The following is a 15,284-nucleotide window of genomic DNA, read 5'->3' as shown; positions in this document are numbered from 1 at the left end:
CTGAGCCACAGTTTAAGCAATAAGGCAGGAAGAGGACCAGACTTTAGGACTTGGTATTTTAATTGCAACTAATAGAAGCTCTCCCTCTAAAATGTGCTTGCTTATCTGCCTGATACTTTCTATCTTACTTTCTACTAATACCCACTAATTCTTTGGTGATACTACAGGTTGTTCTTGATCTACATAAGCTACATTTGACAGCAATGGAGTAAAGCATAACATTAGTACCTTCAGACAAATGTTTATAGCACAGGCACATGTTGGTCTCCCAAGCACTTGTCATCACTTTGGCTTTGGGATATTGTGGGTTTGCTAAATGTTAAGGTGCTGCTGACAGCTCTGAAGGGTTTGTCTCTTTTAGAATGAAGATGCTGAAACAGAACTGTCATTCCAATTTCACTGAATGCCGCCTTCGAACATTCAAATTAGCAATGCATCACTGGTAACCACTCTGTGGCTCCTTTTGATGTTAGTAAAGTTTATAAAATCTAAAGTCTGTTAAGATTAATTAGTGAATATGTTAGTATGTCCTATCCTTGCAAACAAACATAACCGATTTCCAAAAGAATGCAGAGAAGAGAGGTCTCTCCTGGTGATTCCCAAGGGACTTCTTAATAATAATAAAAATCATATTTTACTACAATCTTTATACAGAGCCTAGACATCACATCAGATTAGGCCTCAGATCCTGAGAACCATCCCAACAACTATAGATCAGACACGTTACATCTGAGCTCAGCGAAAATCAGTGTTTGCTTTTAATGGGAGAAAGAATAGGCTTTTACTCTTCCATTTCCTTAAAAAAAAAAAAAAAGGCTTTCTTTCAATATAAAACATGTTCTTACACATCTCCATCAAAATGGACGGCCATTCATCATGTCTTACAATGACGCAATTATAGCTAGTGAAGACAAGAAATGGCTGACAATATCTCGAGTGTAAGACAGCCCGCGTACAGACTAGGGGCCAATAGGACATGTTCTTATCAAATCCCCACAACTTGAACAGGATTTGAACTGGAAGGGATCTACAAAAGGAAAGAAGGTCAGAAGATATAGGGTGTAATCTTTGCCATTCCTGTCATCACTATGAACAGGGGTAACAGCATATGTCAACACGACGAGCACCTGACATCCTCTTATTCTGTGTAAAAAAAATATATATATTTATAAAGAAACTGAGAGAACATCATTGCATCATCCTCCTGGGACATACCCCTGCTGATGGGCTCGTACCTGTGCAGAGCCGCTATTTTGAGCATCAGATCTTCTAGATGACTCAAACACTACCTTGGCTATGCAGATTATATGTAAAAAGTAAAATACCATGATTTGTTTAAATTTCAGGAAGTACACTAATGCACAAACATGTTTTATAGTCAGAACAAAGCCGTAACTTTTAAAGAGACACAGTACATTCATTCAGGTGCAACATTACTCAAACAAGCACCATATGCTGTAGCCTTATGATGCCCTTTAAAAATAGCAGGAATGTTTAAACTAAGAATGCTGATGTAGAGCAGAAAACTTCCTATGCTCCTTTCATAGAATATTCTTCTGTATGGATTGTAACTACAAAACACAGAATACTAGAGCTGAACAATTGAAGCAGTTGAGTTTTTCAAATAGTAAATTTTTTGTTCAGTTATTGTTTATCACAAAAACATTGAAAGATTATGGTTTGTTGCAAGGCAGAGACAGGGCAGGAGAGGGAAGGTGGAGAAATGTCCTAAGAGCAGCTCGTTGCTGACACCCTACTGAAAAGTAAATTGGCCATTATCTTTACTCAACTGAGAAATTTTGAAGCTTTTCTAGAAAAGCAAAAACGTTACCTTTAAATACAGATATTTTAGGTAATTGCCTTCTTAAGATCAAGATACAATAAGAATTCAGAAAATGCAATTATACTTGATGACATGGCTGATTCAGCAAATAGCTAAGATAGGGTTGACACACATTTACTCAGTTCTTTCCTAGTATAGAATTTTTTGTATCTAGTGTAGGAAAAGTGTGAGATTGGAGGGAACAGAGATGTTTAATATCAATAATGGAATAGGAAGTAAAACAGAATGCTGTTTATATTTAATACAAGACACCAAAGAGTATATAATGCCAACCACTTCTGAAAGCTTTATTATATACATGAACTATTGTCATTTACCACTACTTTGTTGGGCTAAATAGATTCTGATCCCATAATCAGGGTCCCATTCTTATCTGTGCCAAATAAATGCACACAGTTGTAAGAAAGAATGCATATCATAGATGGGGTCTTGTTAATTCAAGATCTAAAGTTCGAACTAGAATCAGCAGTGTGTAGGCTTTGAGGAACTTCGCAACAATGACTACAAACATGGCAAAGAAAAGAAACTAAACAAGTTAACTCAATTTCTTTTACTTTCTTAAAGCATGTCAGTCATGCTTTCCAGTTCCTACACAGCCCTCCAGATATGCACACAGCACAAATGACTTTTCAGGAAGGATCTGAAGGCGGTCATATGGCTTCAGGAACTAATCAAAGCGGTCATTCTCATGGTTGGGAAGCAGAAAAGAAAAATTGCCCTTTCAGATCTCAACAGGGTAGTGAAGGCTCCTGTTGCTGGTGGTTTAGAATTAGGGGCAACATTCTCAGTGGAGTGATGATTATTTAGTCTTTCCCTGAAAGCAGAGAAAATATTACCTCAAATCCTTTCACGCTATCTCCAAGAGCTTCTACGATTCCAGAGCACTCAAAACCGGGAACAAGTGGTGTCTTAGGAGGGTTGTCAATATTCCCCTGTCGTACCATCAAGTCGATAAAATTCAAACCACTGTAAAATAAAGGAAAAAGTAAAATCAAGGCTACTGCCACACATTAAAGCAGAGGGGGAAAACTTGACCCAAGTGATGTGAAAGCCAGAACAGCTCAGGGCAACATTAAAAACCTGGGTTCTACAACATACAAGTGACCCAGCAGATGTTCACATTCTTCCCGTGTGGAACAAACCAACTTTACACCACTGTGGTACCAGTCTTGGGCAGAAGTACACATGCAAGGCAACCACGCTTGTTATAAGTATATCCCCAGAGCTTACTGACAGGTCAGGAGTCACATGTAGAAATTCAAGGGTCATTTACAATTCAGTACAAGGAAACATCATGATTTCCATTAAATTCTATTTAAGGAAAAAAAAAAATCACACATCATAGATGCTTTGGACTAAAAACAACCTGATGAAACTGTCCTAAACTCTGAAGTGACCCCAGGAATCTCATGTTCATCTCAGGCAGGCATCCAACCTTGACGAGAACTTAATAAGTTTCAGGTAGGCTATTTTATAACTCTTCCTCCTGGATCACCTTTTACAGTTTTACAATGGTTAATTTGGTCTTTGGGAGTCCTCAGTGTTGCTGCTCAGGAAGTTTACAGCTTTCCCTTGTAGTGTGAGTTTTAGAAAAGTCTTGAAGCATCTTTGCTTTGTCTTTTACATGCTATCCGTTTTTAGTTAGTAAGATGCTGTGGTTTTCTAGGCAGCCAACAAAAACAAATAAGCAAAATGGAAACACACAACTAAAAGGTACCATGTTTATGCACTTTGTGCACAAACACCATACACACAGTTAAAAATTCTAACTAGCCAAAATATGCTTCAGCATTAATCTATTCTTGTAAAACACAGCCCTGTATTTATTGTTAGCTGGAACTGCTGCATGCCAGCTCCCCCGAGTCCATGAAGCTATGCACTCAGCCCATCCTACTCATGTATATGATACCAGCAACTCCTCTGATACACAGTTACTGATGTGCATAAGTATTTATGAGATGGGGCTTTAGTCAGATACTAATCAAGATGCACACAGACTGAACAGAGCCAACAAACCAAAAGACAGAAGAGACACACAGCGCAACATGTAGACAACACAGCATTCATGAGATGTAGGTCACCGGGGGAGGGAAAAGAAAAAAAAAAAAGGAAATGTCACCAAACAAATATTTACAATTGTGATATAGGGTTTAAAATTGATCTGGACACATAATCTTTATCTTTAAAAGCAGAATTACTGATTATTTTTATAAAATTATTATACTCTTCCTAAAAACATTCATTCTTACAAAATAACTTTTCAGACAATATTTAGTTTTGCATCTAACTACATGGTACTAGCAATTCAGTTCTCTTCTAGTTCCATTTCTTTATCCTCAATGAAAGGAAGCAATATCACATAAAACAACAACAACAACAAAAAAGCAAGTTAATCTCTACAATGAATTTACAAGATTTAGTACTAAAACAGCTGTGATGTGAAGAGGGAAAAAAAGTATTATGTACCTTGTATAGTGTTTAAGTTGCATGTTTTTATTAATTTAATTACCAGCTTCTTCCTTCACTTCACCTTTAATCTCTTACAGGTCTGTGTGCTTTCACATCCCTGTTGCTCACGTATATCCTTTTGGTTTCGTTCCTCTGCACTTTCAAATAGAAATGGGTAGTTTTATTTTACCAGCCAGATCTCAACAAGATGTATCAACAACAGTAGACCTGAAAGCACAACTGGGTTGTGTGATAAAACCAACAAATTGTTTCTTTTTTCTTTGAGCAACCTGGAGGGCCCAAAAATGAATGACTAGTTTACCAATGATCTCCAAGAAACCGGACCTTATCAAATCCTTTACTGAGATTCAACCTATAGCAGACATGGGAAAAGGGAAGTTTGGCTGCACAGAGCATCACAAGCAAAAGTCTCATGACGAGTGGTGGTTCTAGACAACACAATTTATTCCTTGTATTAGTACAAACCAGCATAGTCTGCTGTGATGTGCAGTGCAACAAAGTGACTCCTGAACTTTAAGCAAGTGCGTATGCAGAGGGGGAAGTGTAAAATCAAAATGATCCACGGAGGAAAAGCACACAGCTTCCTGCAGTTGTGTGTTTTACATCCTAAAGCAAGAGCTGTGTGTAAATTGAGATAGGGGAGGATATAAATTACCAGTGTCAGCACATTGACACAGGGGTTCTGCAAGAGCCTTTCTGTGACAGAGCTGGGATACTGGCATAAACTACACAGACTGAATTATCTGTCCATCTCTGGAGGAAGAGTTTATCAAAATTGAATTATCTTTGAATCTGACTTGCTAAGTCTGCAATGCTTGGCCTTAATAGTTTTGAGGATCTTGAAGATTTTTTTTGATTCTTGTGGTTTAGCTTTGTTGCATTTTTTAAATGTGGAAAGTCCTGTGGGTACAATATTGTACCCTGGACTTCTTTCATTAGTAGATCAGCAATAGTGAGCTTGGATGCCCAGCACCTCCCACTGCAAAATACCAAACCAGAGCGTTGAGGATGGTCTGCAAGATTTGGACAGCAGTCACTTTTGGTCTTTCTTATTTCATTTTAAGATTCCACTGAAATTAATTACCAACGTCAATGAAATACAAAGAGAAAAGAAGAGTATTGAGTCCTACATTCTCAGAAGTAGCCTTCCTCTTGCCCCAGCAAGTAAATTGCCTGAAAATCTCATGCTTTTCATCCAGAAACAGCCACATGAACAAGGCTCCCTTTAAGAATGAAATTCATACACTGTCTGCTATTCTGCTATACTTAGGATTTTTTTTATTTGCTACCAATTTTTTTAAGTGCTGCTGTCTCACAACCACCAAGTCAGAAGAGTCACTTCTGCTTTGTTCCTCATGACGCACATGTATAGCAGCAGAAGGAAGAAATAATTATAACAGAGCAAAGAAAAATAAAGGGAGGTAATTACAGGACACCACTCCCTACTCACACATCCTATCTGAAATATCTGTTTGGGTTTGTTCTAGCTATTTGTCTCATCTTCTAAACAGTATGTATGCTAGCATTTTGTAGGCTGCAGATTACGATACAAACAAATACAGCAATTTCAACTGCTCTGTCACTATCAATCAAAAATTATTTCAGGGAGTATGCAGAAGCTGTGACTCAGCTTGGACATCGATGGCTGTTCCATTTCTTAGTCACAGAATGAGGCTAACACATGACTCATCACAACCGAGACATTTTCAATTGGATCATTGATATACCAGACCTTCAAAAGAATTAGTCAACTGGCTTAGTGCTAATAGCAACATATCCTCCATCACCTCTATTTACAGCACCATACTATAAAATGTATACATATCATTTAACTGGCTTTACTGATGTATTTTATCATGCATACACACGTTCTTCTTAAAATAAAAGTTAATTTTCTCTACAAGTCAACTTGTATGAGTCAACTACAAAACTGATTCAACTAAGAACTGTTCGACTGAGCATTATTTGGCATCAATAATGACTTAAAAGGAGCTCATCTCTGACACCTTCTGCACTGTGTGCATTAACAGGTGGATACCGTGCTGCACTGCTGACAGACATTTCTCTCACGCAGTCTCCCGGACTGGACCACAAGTCCATCATCATCCTGATCAATCTTCTGTATTTACAGACTTAGGTCAAGAAGATCGGCAAATTGATTTTGGTTTGTTTGGAAGCAAACTTTGGTGACCCGACTACCTTTCAGCCCTACAGACATTTCCAGCTAGGACTGACGAGCAGACCACGCAGCCTACAGGCTCCTGGGGTGTGGATGAAAGCTTCAGAAACGTACACAGTGCTGTGCAGACTGGCAGTAACTGTGAAGTAGCTGAGTGGATCTACTGATGCTATAAACAGCACGCATGCAACTCACACAGCACCCTAATGATGATATTACCCTGGGAAGCAACTGTAGCTGTAACAGAGCGGAATATTTCTATTTTACAGCCAAGTGTTTTTTCACAGCTAACTTGCTATTCGTGATACATGCATGCGTACCACTTTGCTGAACATGCAGTTCATACAGGTACTGGTATGAACTGGAGTTCACACAGGTAGTGGGCTGTCTAAAAAGGCTGACACACTCCACTGTGTCCCAAGGCTCCAAGACCTGAGGCACATCGTTGTTACAACCCATGGCTCAAACTCGCTGCCCTGTGACAGCATCACTTTTAGGGCACGCTGCTCAAAACAAACCACTCAGCCTTCACTTGGCCTTTGTGCTCTGGCAGCATCATGTTTTCATGCAACAGAAGGGGACAACAGACAAGAAACCTCTGTCTTAGGTAAAATTAATTTGGTCTCTGTTACACGTCAAGTTGTGTAACAAGGCCCCAAAGTTATCTTCTGCCACTTGGAAAAAAAAAATACCCTGTTTTCATAAGGAACATGTGCACTGTGAAACGTGTGTGTATCGAGGAAGAACAGCCTGCTCCAATTGTTAGGGGGAAGAAAAAAAAAAAAAGCCTTCTAGGAAAGCTCCGCTCAGGATCCCAGCAGCCTGCTAACCACGTATCGGCTGAGTGACGAATTAAACCCCGTAAGTTGTCCTCAACACCAGCTCCGCTGTTGCACAAGCTCCGAATTAAAACTATGGTAACAGAGGCGGGATTCCCGGGAGGAAAACAAGGGGCAGCATCAACCAAGGGGCAGCACCAAACAACCATGGGGCAGCACCGAACAGCCATGGGGCAGCACCAGACAAGGGAAAGCACCAAACAACCAAGGAGCAGCAGCAGCCGGGAGGGCACCAGGTGCTGAGCGCCGTCCTCCCTCCACCCACCCACCCAAACACACACACACACAGACGCCGGAGGAGATGATACTGGACCAGGCTTTCACGCGGATCTTCAGCTCCCCTTCCTGCGGCTCCGGCATGGCTTTCTTGGACACGCGGAGCTTGTTGAGCCCCCCGAAGGCGGACAGCACCACGGCTCTCATCTCCTTGGTGTCCGCTGCCCGCAGGCTGCCGGCGGCGCTGCCCTCGGCGGCTTCCTTGCCGCCCTCCTTCTCGATCATCTGCTCCGTCTCCTCCGCTCGCTGCGCTCCCTCCTTGGCCATGGCGGGGCTGCGCCGCCGGCTGCTGCCTCTGCCGCCTCTGCCGCTGCTTCGCGGGGCGCGGTGCCGCCGTGTGGAATGGCCGCGGGTCCGCCCGCCCTCCGCAATGCACCGCCCGGCTGCGCAGCGCCCTCCGCCGCCTCGCCTCGGCGGCAGGGGGGGGCCCGCGGCGCCCCCACCCGCCCCGCGCCTCCGCCCCGCCGGGCCCGCGGCGTGAGGGAGCTCGCCCGCCACCCCTCAGCCCGCGCCAGGAGGGACGCTGAGGCGGCAGGGGAGCCGCGGGTGGTGTCGTCCCCTCCCCGAGTCAAAGCCCCCCCGGTGGTCTCGGATCAGGCCTGGGCCTAGCCCCGACCCACCGAAAGTGTGGTGTGTGAGCCCCAAGGCAGGGGGCTCTGCCTAATCGGGCTGGGAGTTGTGCCCACCGAGGTGCTTGTAGGTGGCGTGCCACCCGTGTGTTGTTCTCCTCTGGAAACAGCACGAAGCCATCCCCTCATCACTTCACACACCAGCACCGCCATGGGTTCTCAAGCATGGCAAGGACCAGAGCCCCATATGATCAGGATGCCCTCACGGGGACACCCAGGTCCCCTCTGTGCCCCTTGCTCACCCAACGGCAGCACCGCTCTGATCGCTAATTAAGGTGCCTGATGCTCAAACTCAAAGTCATTCTGAAAACCGCATCACCTTCACAGCTGCCCTCTAGTCACTGAGGAATTGGGCATGCAAAGTCATTCTTTACCAATTCCTCGTCCTTTGGCAGTTTTGGGGGCCAACCGAGTGGATGCGCTTAGCACCAGAAAGAACAGCTCAGTGGACGGTTGCCTTATGACTGACACATTGCCTGTAAGCGAGCGACTCAAGTTTGAGATTCTGCTGTGATGAATATTTAAGCCCTTACACAACAGGTCTTGCAGTGGTGATCGATGCTGTCTGCTGGGCCGCAGGTGGTTGCTGGATTCTATGGGGAGCTTAATCCTTTAATGCGAGCACAGGATGTGCCGTAAAGACACCTCCAGCAGCTGGAGCTTCCTGGGACTCGCCTGGTTTCCAGGCCTTAACGAGGCTCCGCCATCAATCACTTCGCCCTGTGTTAATGAGGGTGGGTGCCCGCAGCATGACGTGACAGCTGAAGGTGCATTTGGAGGATCTCTAGTCGTGGGTTCATAGGTAGCTAAATTTTATTTATCAAGGTCTGCATTAGATGCCTGCATCATTTTGTTGATGGCCCCTCAGCCTGAATAAATCCACTGCTTACGTGCCTAAAATTATGCATGTATTTATCAAGTTTCAAAATGCCATGCAGCATGCCACATCTACAGCAAACATTCTTACGGATCTGGGTAGGGACAAAGTTCTGCCAGCCCCCCTGCAGCAACTCACTTCTCTAAGAAATTTCAGGGACCTTTCTGACTTGTGACAGGGATTATCTCTTTAGCCTGTAGATTTGTTGTAAAACAGAGTTCATCTATATTCCTTAATTTCAGTATGCATTTATTTCATCTCAGGTTATGGATTTACATTGTGTTTAGAGGAAGCAAAAACCTTGGAAATGTCTTAGCTATAACTATAATGAGTAGTGGGGTAAAACACTTTCCCATTAACAAACAGAGAAACATATTTTTCTTATTTCTTTCTACTTGGTATATCACATTTCTGGGTTTTCTGTCTGGCCTTCAGGAAGTTTGCAGGTATAATATTTTTTAAACCCTGTTTCTGAGAATTTTTCATCCAAGTGTGTTATAAATGAAGCAGTAAACAAATACATCTTAGGAGCAAAGGAGAATGAATACTAGCCACAGGGGAGCTTCACTAGCTTCATTACCTCAAGAAGTTCAAACAGATTTTATCAAAAGTGAAGTCTGGTGCCTTAAATGATGCTTACATTTTCCTTAAGATATGTTTTGGAGAAGGATTCAAAACCAGCTCATTAACACAATCGAGAATTTTCTGTGTGACATGTTAGAATGATGCCATCCACTTCATTCTAAACAGCAGCTTGTGGAGGCATCTAGCTGCTTTAAAGGTCAGGAAGCTTTTTTTCTTTCCTTGCTCCCCTGTTAATACCATGAATATTCACCTTCCTGTTTGCTACACGTGGCTAATTCAGTGCTGTAAAAAGGAATACAAAGTTCTGTCACTTCAGATCTGGCTATTTGAATGCATGACCAGGCGAGCAGCAGCTGAATAAAGAATAACATGCATTTGATTCCAGATGATTCACTCAGCTGGCATCTTATTACAGTTCCAACTTGAATGGTAAAGTGCAGTAGGAAGGTAAGGCAGGTAGCGTATGTCAACCAAATGACATCCCGAATAATGAAGAGGCCATGGGGCTGCTCACTTGCATCACTCCAGTGGTCTGAAACATCCAGAAGAAGTGGATCTGGACATTGTGTGGCAGTTATTTGCAGTGGTTTGTCTGCTAGTGCAGTTCTATTTCACGTTGAGGACTTGGGATAGAGACTAGTAATGATTTAAAACTGTCTCTATTCCTCTTTGGTCCTGAACCATAAGGAATTTATCCCAAGTGGTTTAACCCTATCCTGTCAGTCAAAATGCCTGAAGGATGGCCATTTCATAGAATCGTGACATCTTGCTTATGATGGAACCAGTACTTGCCCTTCTCACTTGTGGCAACTGAGGGAACATATACCACATATTTTTGCATAATCCTGATTCCATTATTTTGATTTAATCCGTAAATACTTCTTTAAGAATATTGGATGATGCAGTACAGAAGTTTACACTAAATGTAATACACTGATGTAAAGCCAGGATTTATTCTGACAGCTGACTATAAATTTTACCACTCTAGAAATAGGCTGTGGAATGGCCATTTGTATCACTTAAGACTTACAGTAACAACACACTGCATTGTAATGATGGCTTTGCATTGACTTCAGTGGCTGCTGGATTAGACTGAAAAAGTGAAAATGTAGGACCTGATTTGATGGGTGATGTCAAGTAGTGACCGTATTAATGAATGTGCTACAAGAAGCTGAACAAAAAGGAATTAAGAGTTCTTTGATCTCTGTCTTTATCTGCTGGTCAAGTGCTGTCATTCTTTGCAATAATGATATTTTAAAATGGTATCTGGAAAACATGGGAAAATGGAATGGCATACTTGTGGATGAATGCTGGCAGTTACAGCCACCATTTCTCATTGACTCAGATCCTTTATTTTCAGAACATAATCATCCATTCAGCAAAAGAACCTATGTGTATCAGGGACACATCAGTCTTCATCACAGATACTCTTCTTCATGCCTCAGTTTCATGGAGGGGAGCAGCCCTTCGGGATAAATCTCACTGCAGCATATTACCATACTTCTGGAGTAAGATAAGTGAAGAAATAGAAGTTGTTGTTGGAAACAATGACCATTTGGAAGGTCGGTGAAAAGCTGAAATAGATGTGTTAAATTGCAAAGTTTGGTTCTATGTGGAGAGATAAAAACCAAACTAAACCAAACCAAAAAATTAAAATAAAAAAATCCCCTTGGACTTTTGTGGAAAAGAACCATTCTGTATTTGATACCTGTTCCATACTCTGTGTCAAATTTTTTGGAAGAAGAGCAAAGAGGTTTGTTTTCTTAGAAGAAACAACATTTGAGACCCTGAATAGTGGTTAATCATATTGCTCGAAGTAACATATACATGGCAATATCAAACCCTCAGAATGCATAATATTGCAGTTTTTATCTCAGTAGTTTTCAATAAGGCACAAATCAAATCACATTTTCTCTCAAACAATTAAGGATTAAGAATACTTTAAGCTAGTGATGCATTTACTTATAGTTATAAATAATAAATAGTAAAATAGCTTAAATAGCTTTTTTTTTTTTTCCTTTTTCTTTTTTTTCTGGCTGTTTTAATGCTTAAACAGGGCATGTTTTAATATAAAACACACAATATGTTGTGTTCTAAAATGTTGCTTTCTTTACAATCTTCTGTTAAAAAATTTTGTTTAGTGCAGGGATAGAAAACAAATCCTCACGACTCTCATAACTTTTCCATCTGATTCAACATCTTCTCCCTACAGCTTTGTGTGCTGTAAAACATCCATATTACTTGACAGAAGATGCATCTTATGTATTATGTTTTGACCACATGTTCAGAATACCTATTTCAGCTGCTGCTATAACCGTTAGTCTTCAACATCTCTTATCAATAGGAAAATGGTTTTATTGACTTTTTTTTCCCTGTATCTGTGCATAGAATGTAACAAGGAAATTTGCAAAGGAATCTCTAAGAATATAGCATGCTAGATTTATCTCTCTGGTTTTTGAAAACAAAGAAGATCTCTCATTCCTAATGTTAATTCACTTTGAGATAATTGTTTTATTTTATTTTATTTTATTTTAGCCAGGGGCTTATTCTTACTGGTGGAGCTATGTATGAATCATAGAAGCAAAGAAGCAATTCTGTTTTTATAGTCACTGAAAGGAACTGTACATTTCCCTTCAGCAGTGAGAAGCGGTTTAAAACTCCTCAGAGTCATCAGGAGTTGCATTTTAAATTTAAAAGGAAAAGAAATGAAAGCATTCACACAGGATTTGGCAAGGCCAAGATTTGCCAGTATGACTTATCCTGTCGACTGCTCAGTTATTTCTCCATACTTTATCACTTGTCTTGTACAGAAATTGTGCTCAGATAATTCAGTGATGGATACAATAGAAAAGAAATACATTGATCACATTATTGTTGATCAAGAAATAATACAATTTAAGAAAAATTAAACATTGTCAAATATTTGCATGATGTTAGTGATAGTTGTCAATAAAGACGGGCAGACCAAAATAACCTCTTTTAACAAAACTTCATTTATGTATTTACTTTTAGAACCACATTATCCATTTCTTTGATTAACTGAATAGTTAGTATAGTGAAAAAATTACCACTTAGTATCTTCACCTGTTGTCTGTACAATTAGAGAGAGACAAAGTTATAGGAGATGAGTACATTAGAAATGTCATTGCCTAAAAGCTACACTCAAAACATGAGCAGACTGGCTATACTGTCCTGACTGCACCATTTCAACTTTTTATTTCCCTGTTTATGAAGCTCAGGTGAATCATATTAACCTCATATAAACATAAGCCAGTAACACACATTTAGAGTACACTTGTAGCACTGTTCAAGTGCTAAGTACCCTTAGACATTTTTAGGATATTACAATGCCACCTGGGAATCCCAGACAGGTCCAAGACATTATTCAGACCTTGTTCTTTAAGGTAATTCACAGGGAAAGTAAAATATAATTGCAGGTGTTAAATCTCTTGAAAGTACTGTGGTCAGTAACTGGGCAGTTAGATATCTGGGGATGTGTACAATGCTTTATGTACTATTCATTTGGTGTTGCTCCAGGCATTCGGAAAGATTAATCACACTTGGCATTTTCACTCAATTTGGTTTCAGTAATTAAGGAACCTGAGTAACTTGTTAGAAGCTTGTGGAAAGCCATCTCTGACCTGTACAACACAGCTGAAGTGTGCAGAAGGATAGGAATTCAGCCAATAAGTTTGAAAAGAATATCCAGTTTTTATACTGAATATAAGTAGTTATCCTCGGTTATACTACAGTGCACAACATCATCAGGAGCATCTGTCTGTGAACGCTGTCTTACAGCTTGATTGCATCTAATGATGCGTTGTATTTTTGATCAAAGTTATCTTTGACAAACTACCAAGCTATTTTATGGGTTTGTGAACCATGTTTTTATCTCATTAAGTATCTATACATGTAATATAGGTAGCCCCTAAATCAGCTCCTCTGCTCAAAACATACATAATAATAATAATAATAATAATCAATCAAAAGCGAGCTTTTAGGTTTACTAAGCTGAGCACTGTTTCATTTATTTCTGAAGTTACAGTCCAGGAGCACACAACATACGGGTTGGTGCTCTGGAAGCAATGATGTTTCTAGCTTGAATTTAAACATGAAAGCATTATACTAATTTACAGCTTTTGTGAGTGCCCTGTCACAGCACAGAATTTCTACTGGGTTTACAATAGAAAAAACTCTCCTTCCCCCGCTTCCCCCCCCCCACAACTCTTGATGCAGCTTTCAGTGCTACTTTAATTGTGCCCTCTCTGATGGGTCTTTTGAAGAGAGGAACAGGATGGTCTTCAGCATAATTGTGCTTTCTTTGGAGTGTTTTATCATGCTAACTATAAATGACCTCTTTCCCTGAGTTCTGTAGCTGGTAACCACTTTCTAATTCATTGATTTTAGTAAACCAACTGAGCATGTCACTCCATTCTCTTCTATTCTCCATCAAGTGACACTGAAAAACAAAACAGATGGAAAAAAAAAAGAAAAAAGAAAAAAAAAAAGCACACACACCAGAAAACAGAACCCCCAGGTTATCAGGAGATTGTTTTGCTTTGAGCATTCTTGAGCAATGGAACTGTTTGTAACAAGTCTGCTGTGTTAGATCTCACTTGGGCTGGCAGAGACAGGGACTCTCTGTGAAAGCACGTGAGTTTGCAAGTCAGATTTAAAACCTGTACTAATTTTGACTGGGTTGGAATTAATTTTCTTCACAGCAGCTGGTATCGTGCTGTGTTTTGTTTTTGTGACCAAAACAGCATTGATAAGGTGTGGATGTTTCAGCTATTGCTGTGCAGTGCTTGCACAGTGTCAAGGTCTTTCTTGGTCCTTGGGCTGCCCAGCCAGCGAGCAGGCTGGGGATACACAAGAAGCTTGGGGGGACACAGCCAGGACAGCTGACCCAGACTGCCAAAAGAGATATCCCATAGCATATGATATGCTCAGCAATAAAAGCTTTGGGGAAGGAGGAAGCATGGGGGACATTTGGGGTTATGGCTGAAGCCTGCTTTCCATGAAAGTGGCTGAACATCTGCCTGCTGATGGGAAGTAGTGAATAAATTCCTTATTTTGCTTTGCTCATGTGCACAGCTTTGCTTCACTTATTAAACTGTCTTTATCTCAGCCCACAAGTTTTCTCAGTTTTGTCCTTCTGTTTTTCTCCCAATCCCACAGTGGGGGAGTGAGCAGGAGCTGTGGGACTTCACTGCCTGCCAGGGTTAACCCACAACACAACCAAAAAGCCAGATTTGAGCAAAAATGGCTTCTTTTTATAGTAATTTTAACAGAAAAAAAAAAAAAAAAAGGTAAGAAACAGGTCTGAAAAATTTTAATGCCTTTCCTACCTCAAGAAATGGTTCTTTAGCCTATAATTAAGCATACTAGTGATATACTTAAGGTGAGCTTATACTATTGATAACCACACTGTTCCCAGTATTTGTAATATCACACAATAAGCTGTCTAGTTTTATGACTTATTTACTGCATGGGTAGCTGTATTTCACAGTACAGGAAGATATTTGAAAAACAAGTATTCCAGTCTGAAGTGGGGCCAGTTTGCTGACACTGGTGTGTTTACTACAGA

The 15,284-nt window shown here is 40.8% G+C and overlaps 1 protein-coding gene across 1 annotated transcript in view; it reads right to left on the bottom strand.

Moving 5' to 3' along the window:
- VAT1L (vesicle amine transport 1 like) overlaps positions 1-7,935 on the bottom strand; it is a 54,150-nt gene extending 46,215 nt beyond the window's left edge. The window contains exons 1-2 of the mRNA XM_032195905.1: positions 7,644-7,935; positions 2,680-2,809 (exon numbers count right to left, since the gene is read on the bottom strand). Coding sequence (XP_032051796.1) covers positions 2,680-2,809; positions 7,644-7,873 — 360 coding nt within the window. The 5' untranslated portion in view covers positions 7,874-7,935. The remainder of the gene's footprint in view (positions 1-2,679; positions 2,810-7,643) is intronic.
- Between the last annotated feature and the right edge of the window lie 7,349 nt (positions 7,936-15,284).

This window comes from Aythya fuligula, chromosome 12 (assembly GCF_009819795.1).
Source record: "Aythya fuligula isolate bAytFul2 chromosome 12, bAytFul2.pri, whole genome shotgun sequence".
NCBI lineage: Eukaryota > Metazoa > Chordata > Aves > Anseriformes > Anatidae > Aythya > Aythya fuligula.
The sequence above is the reverse complement of the archived record's forward strand: the minus strand, read 5'-3'. Positions and strand labels throughout refer to the sequence as shown.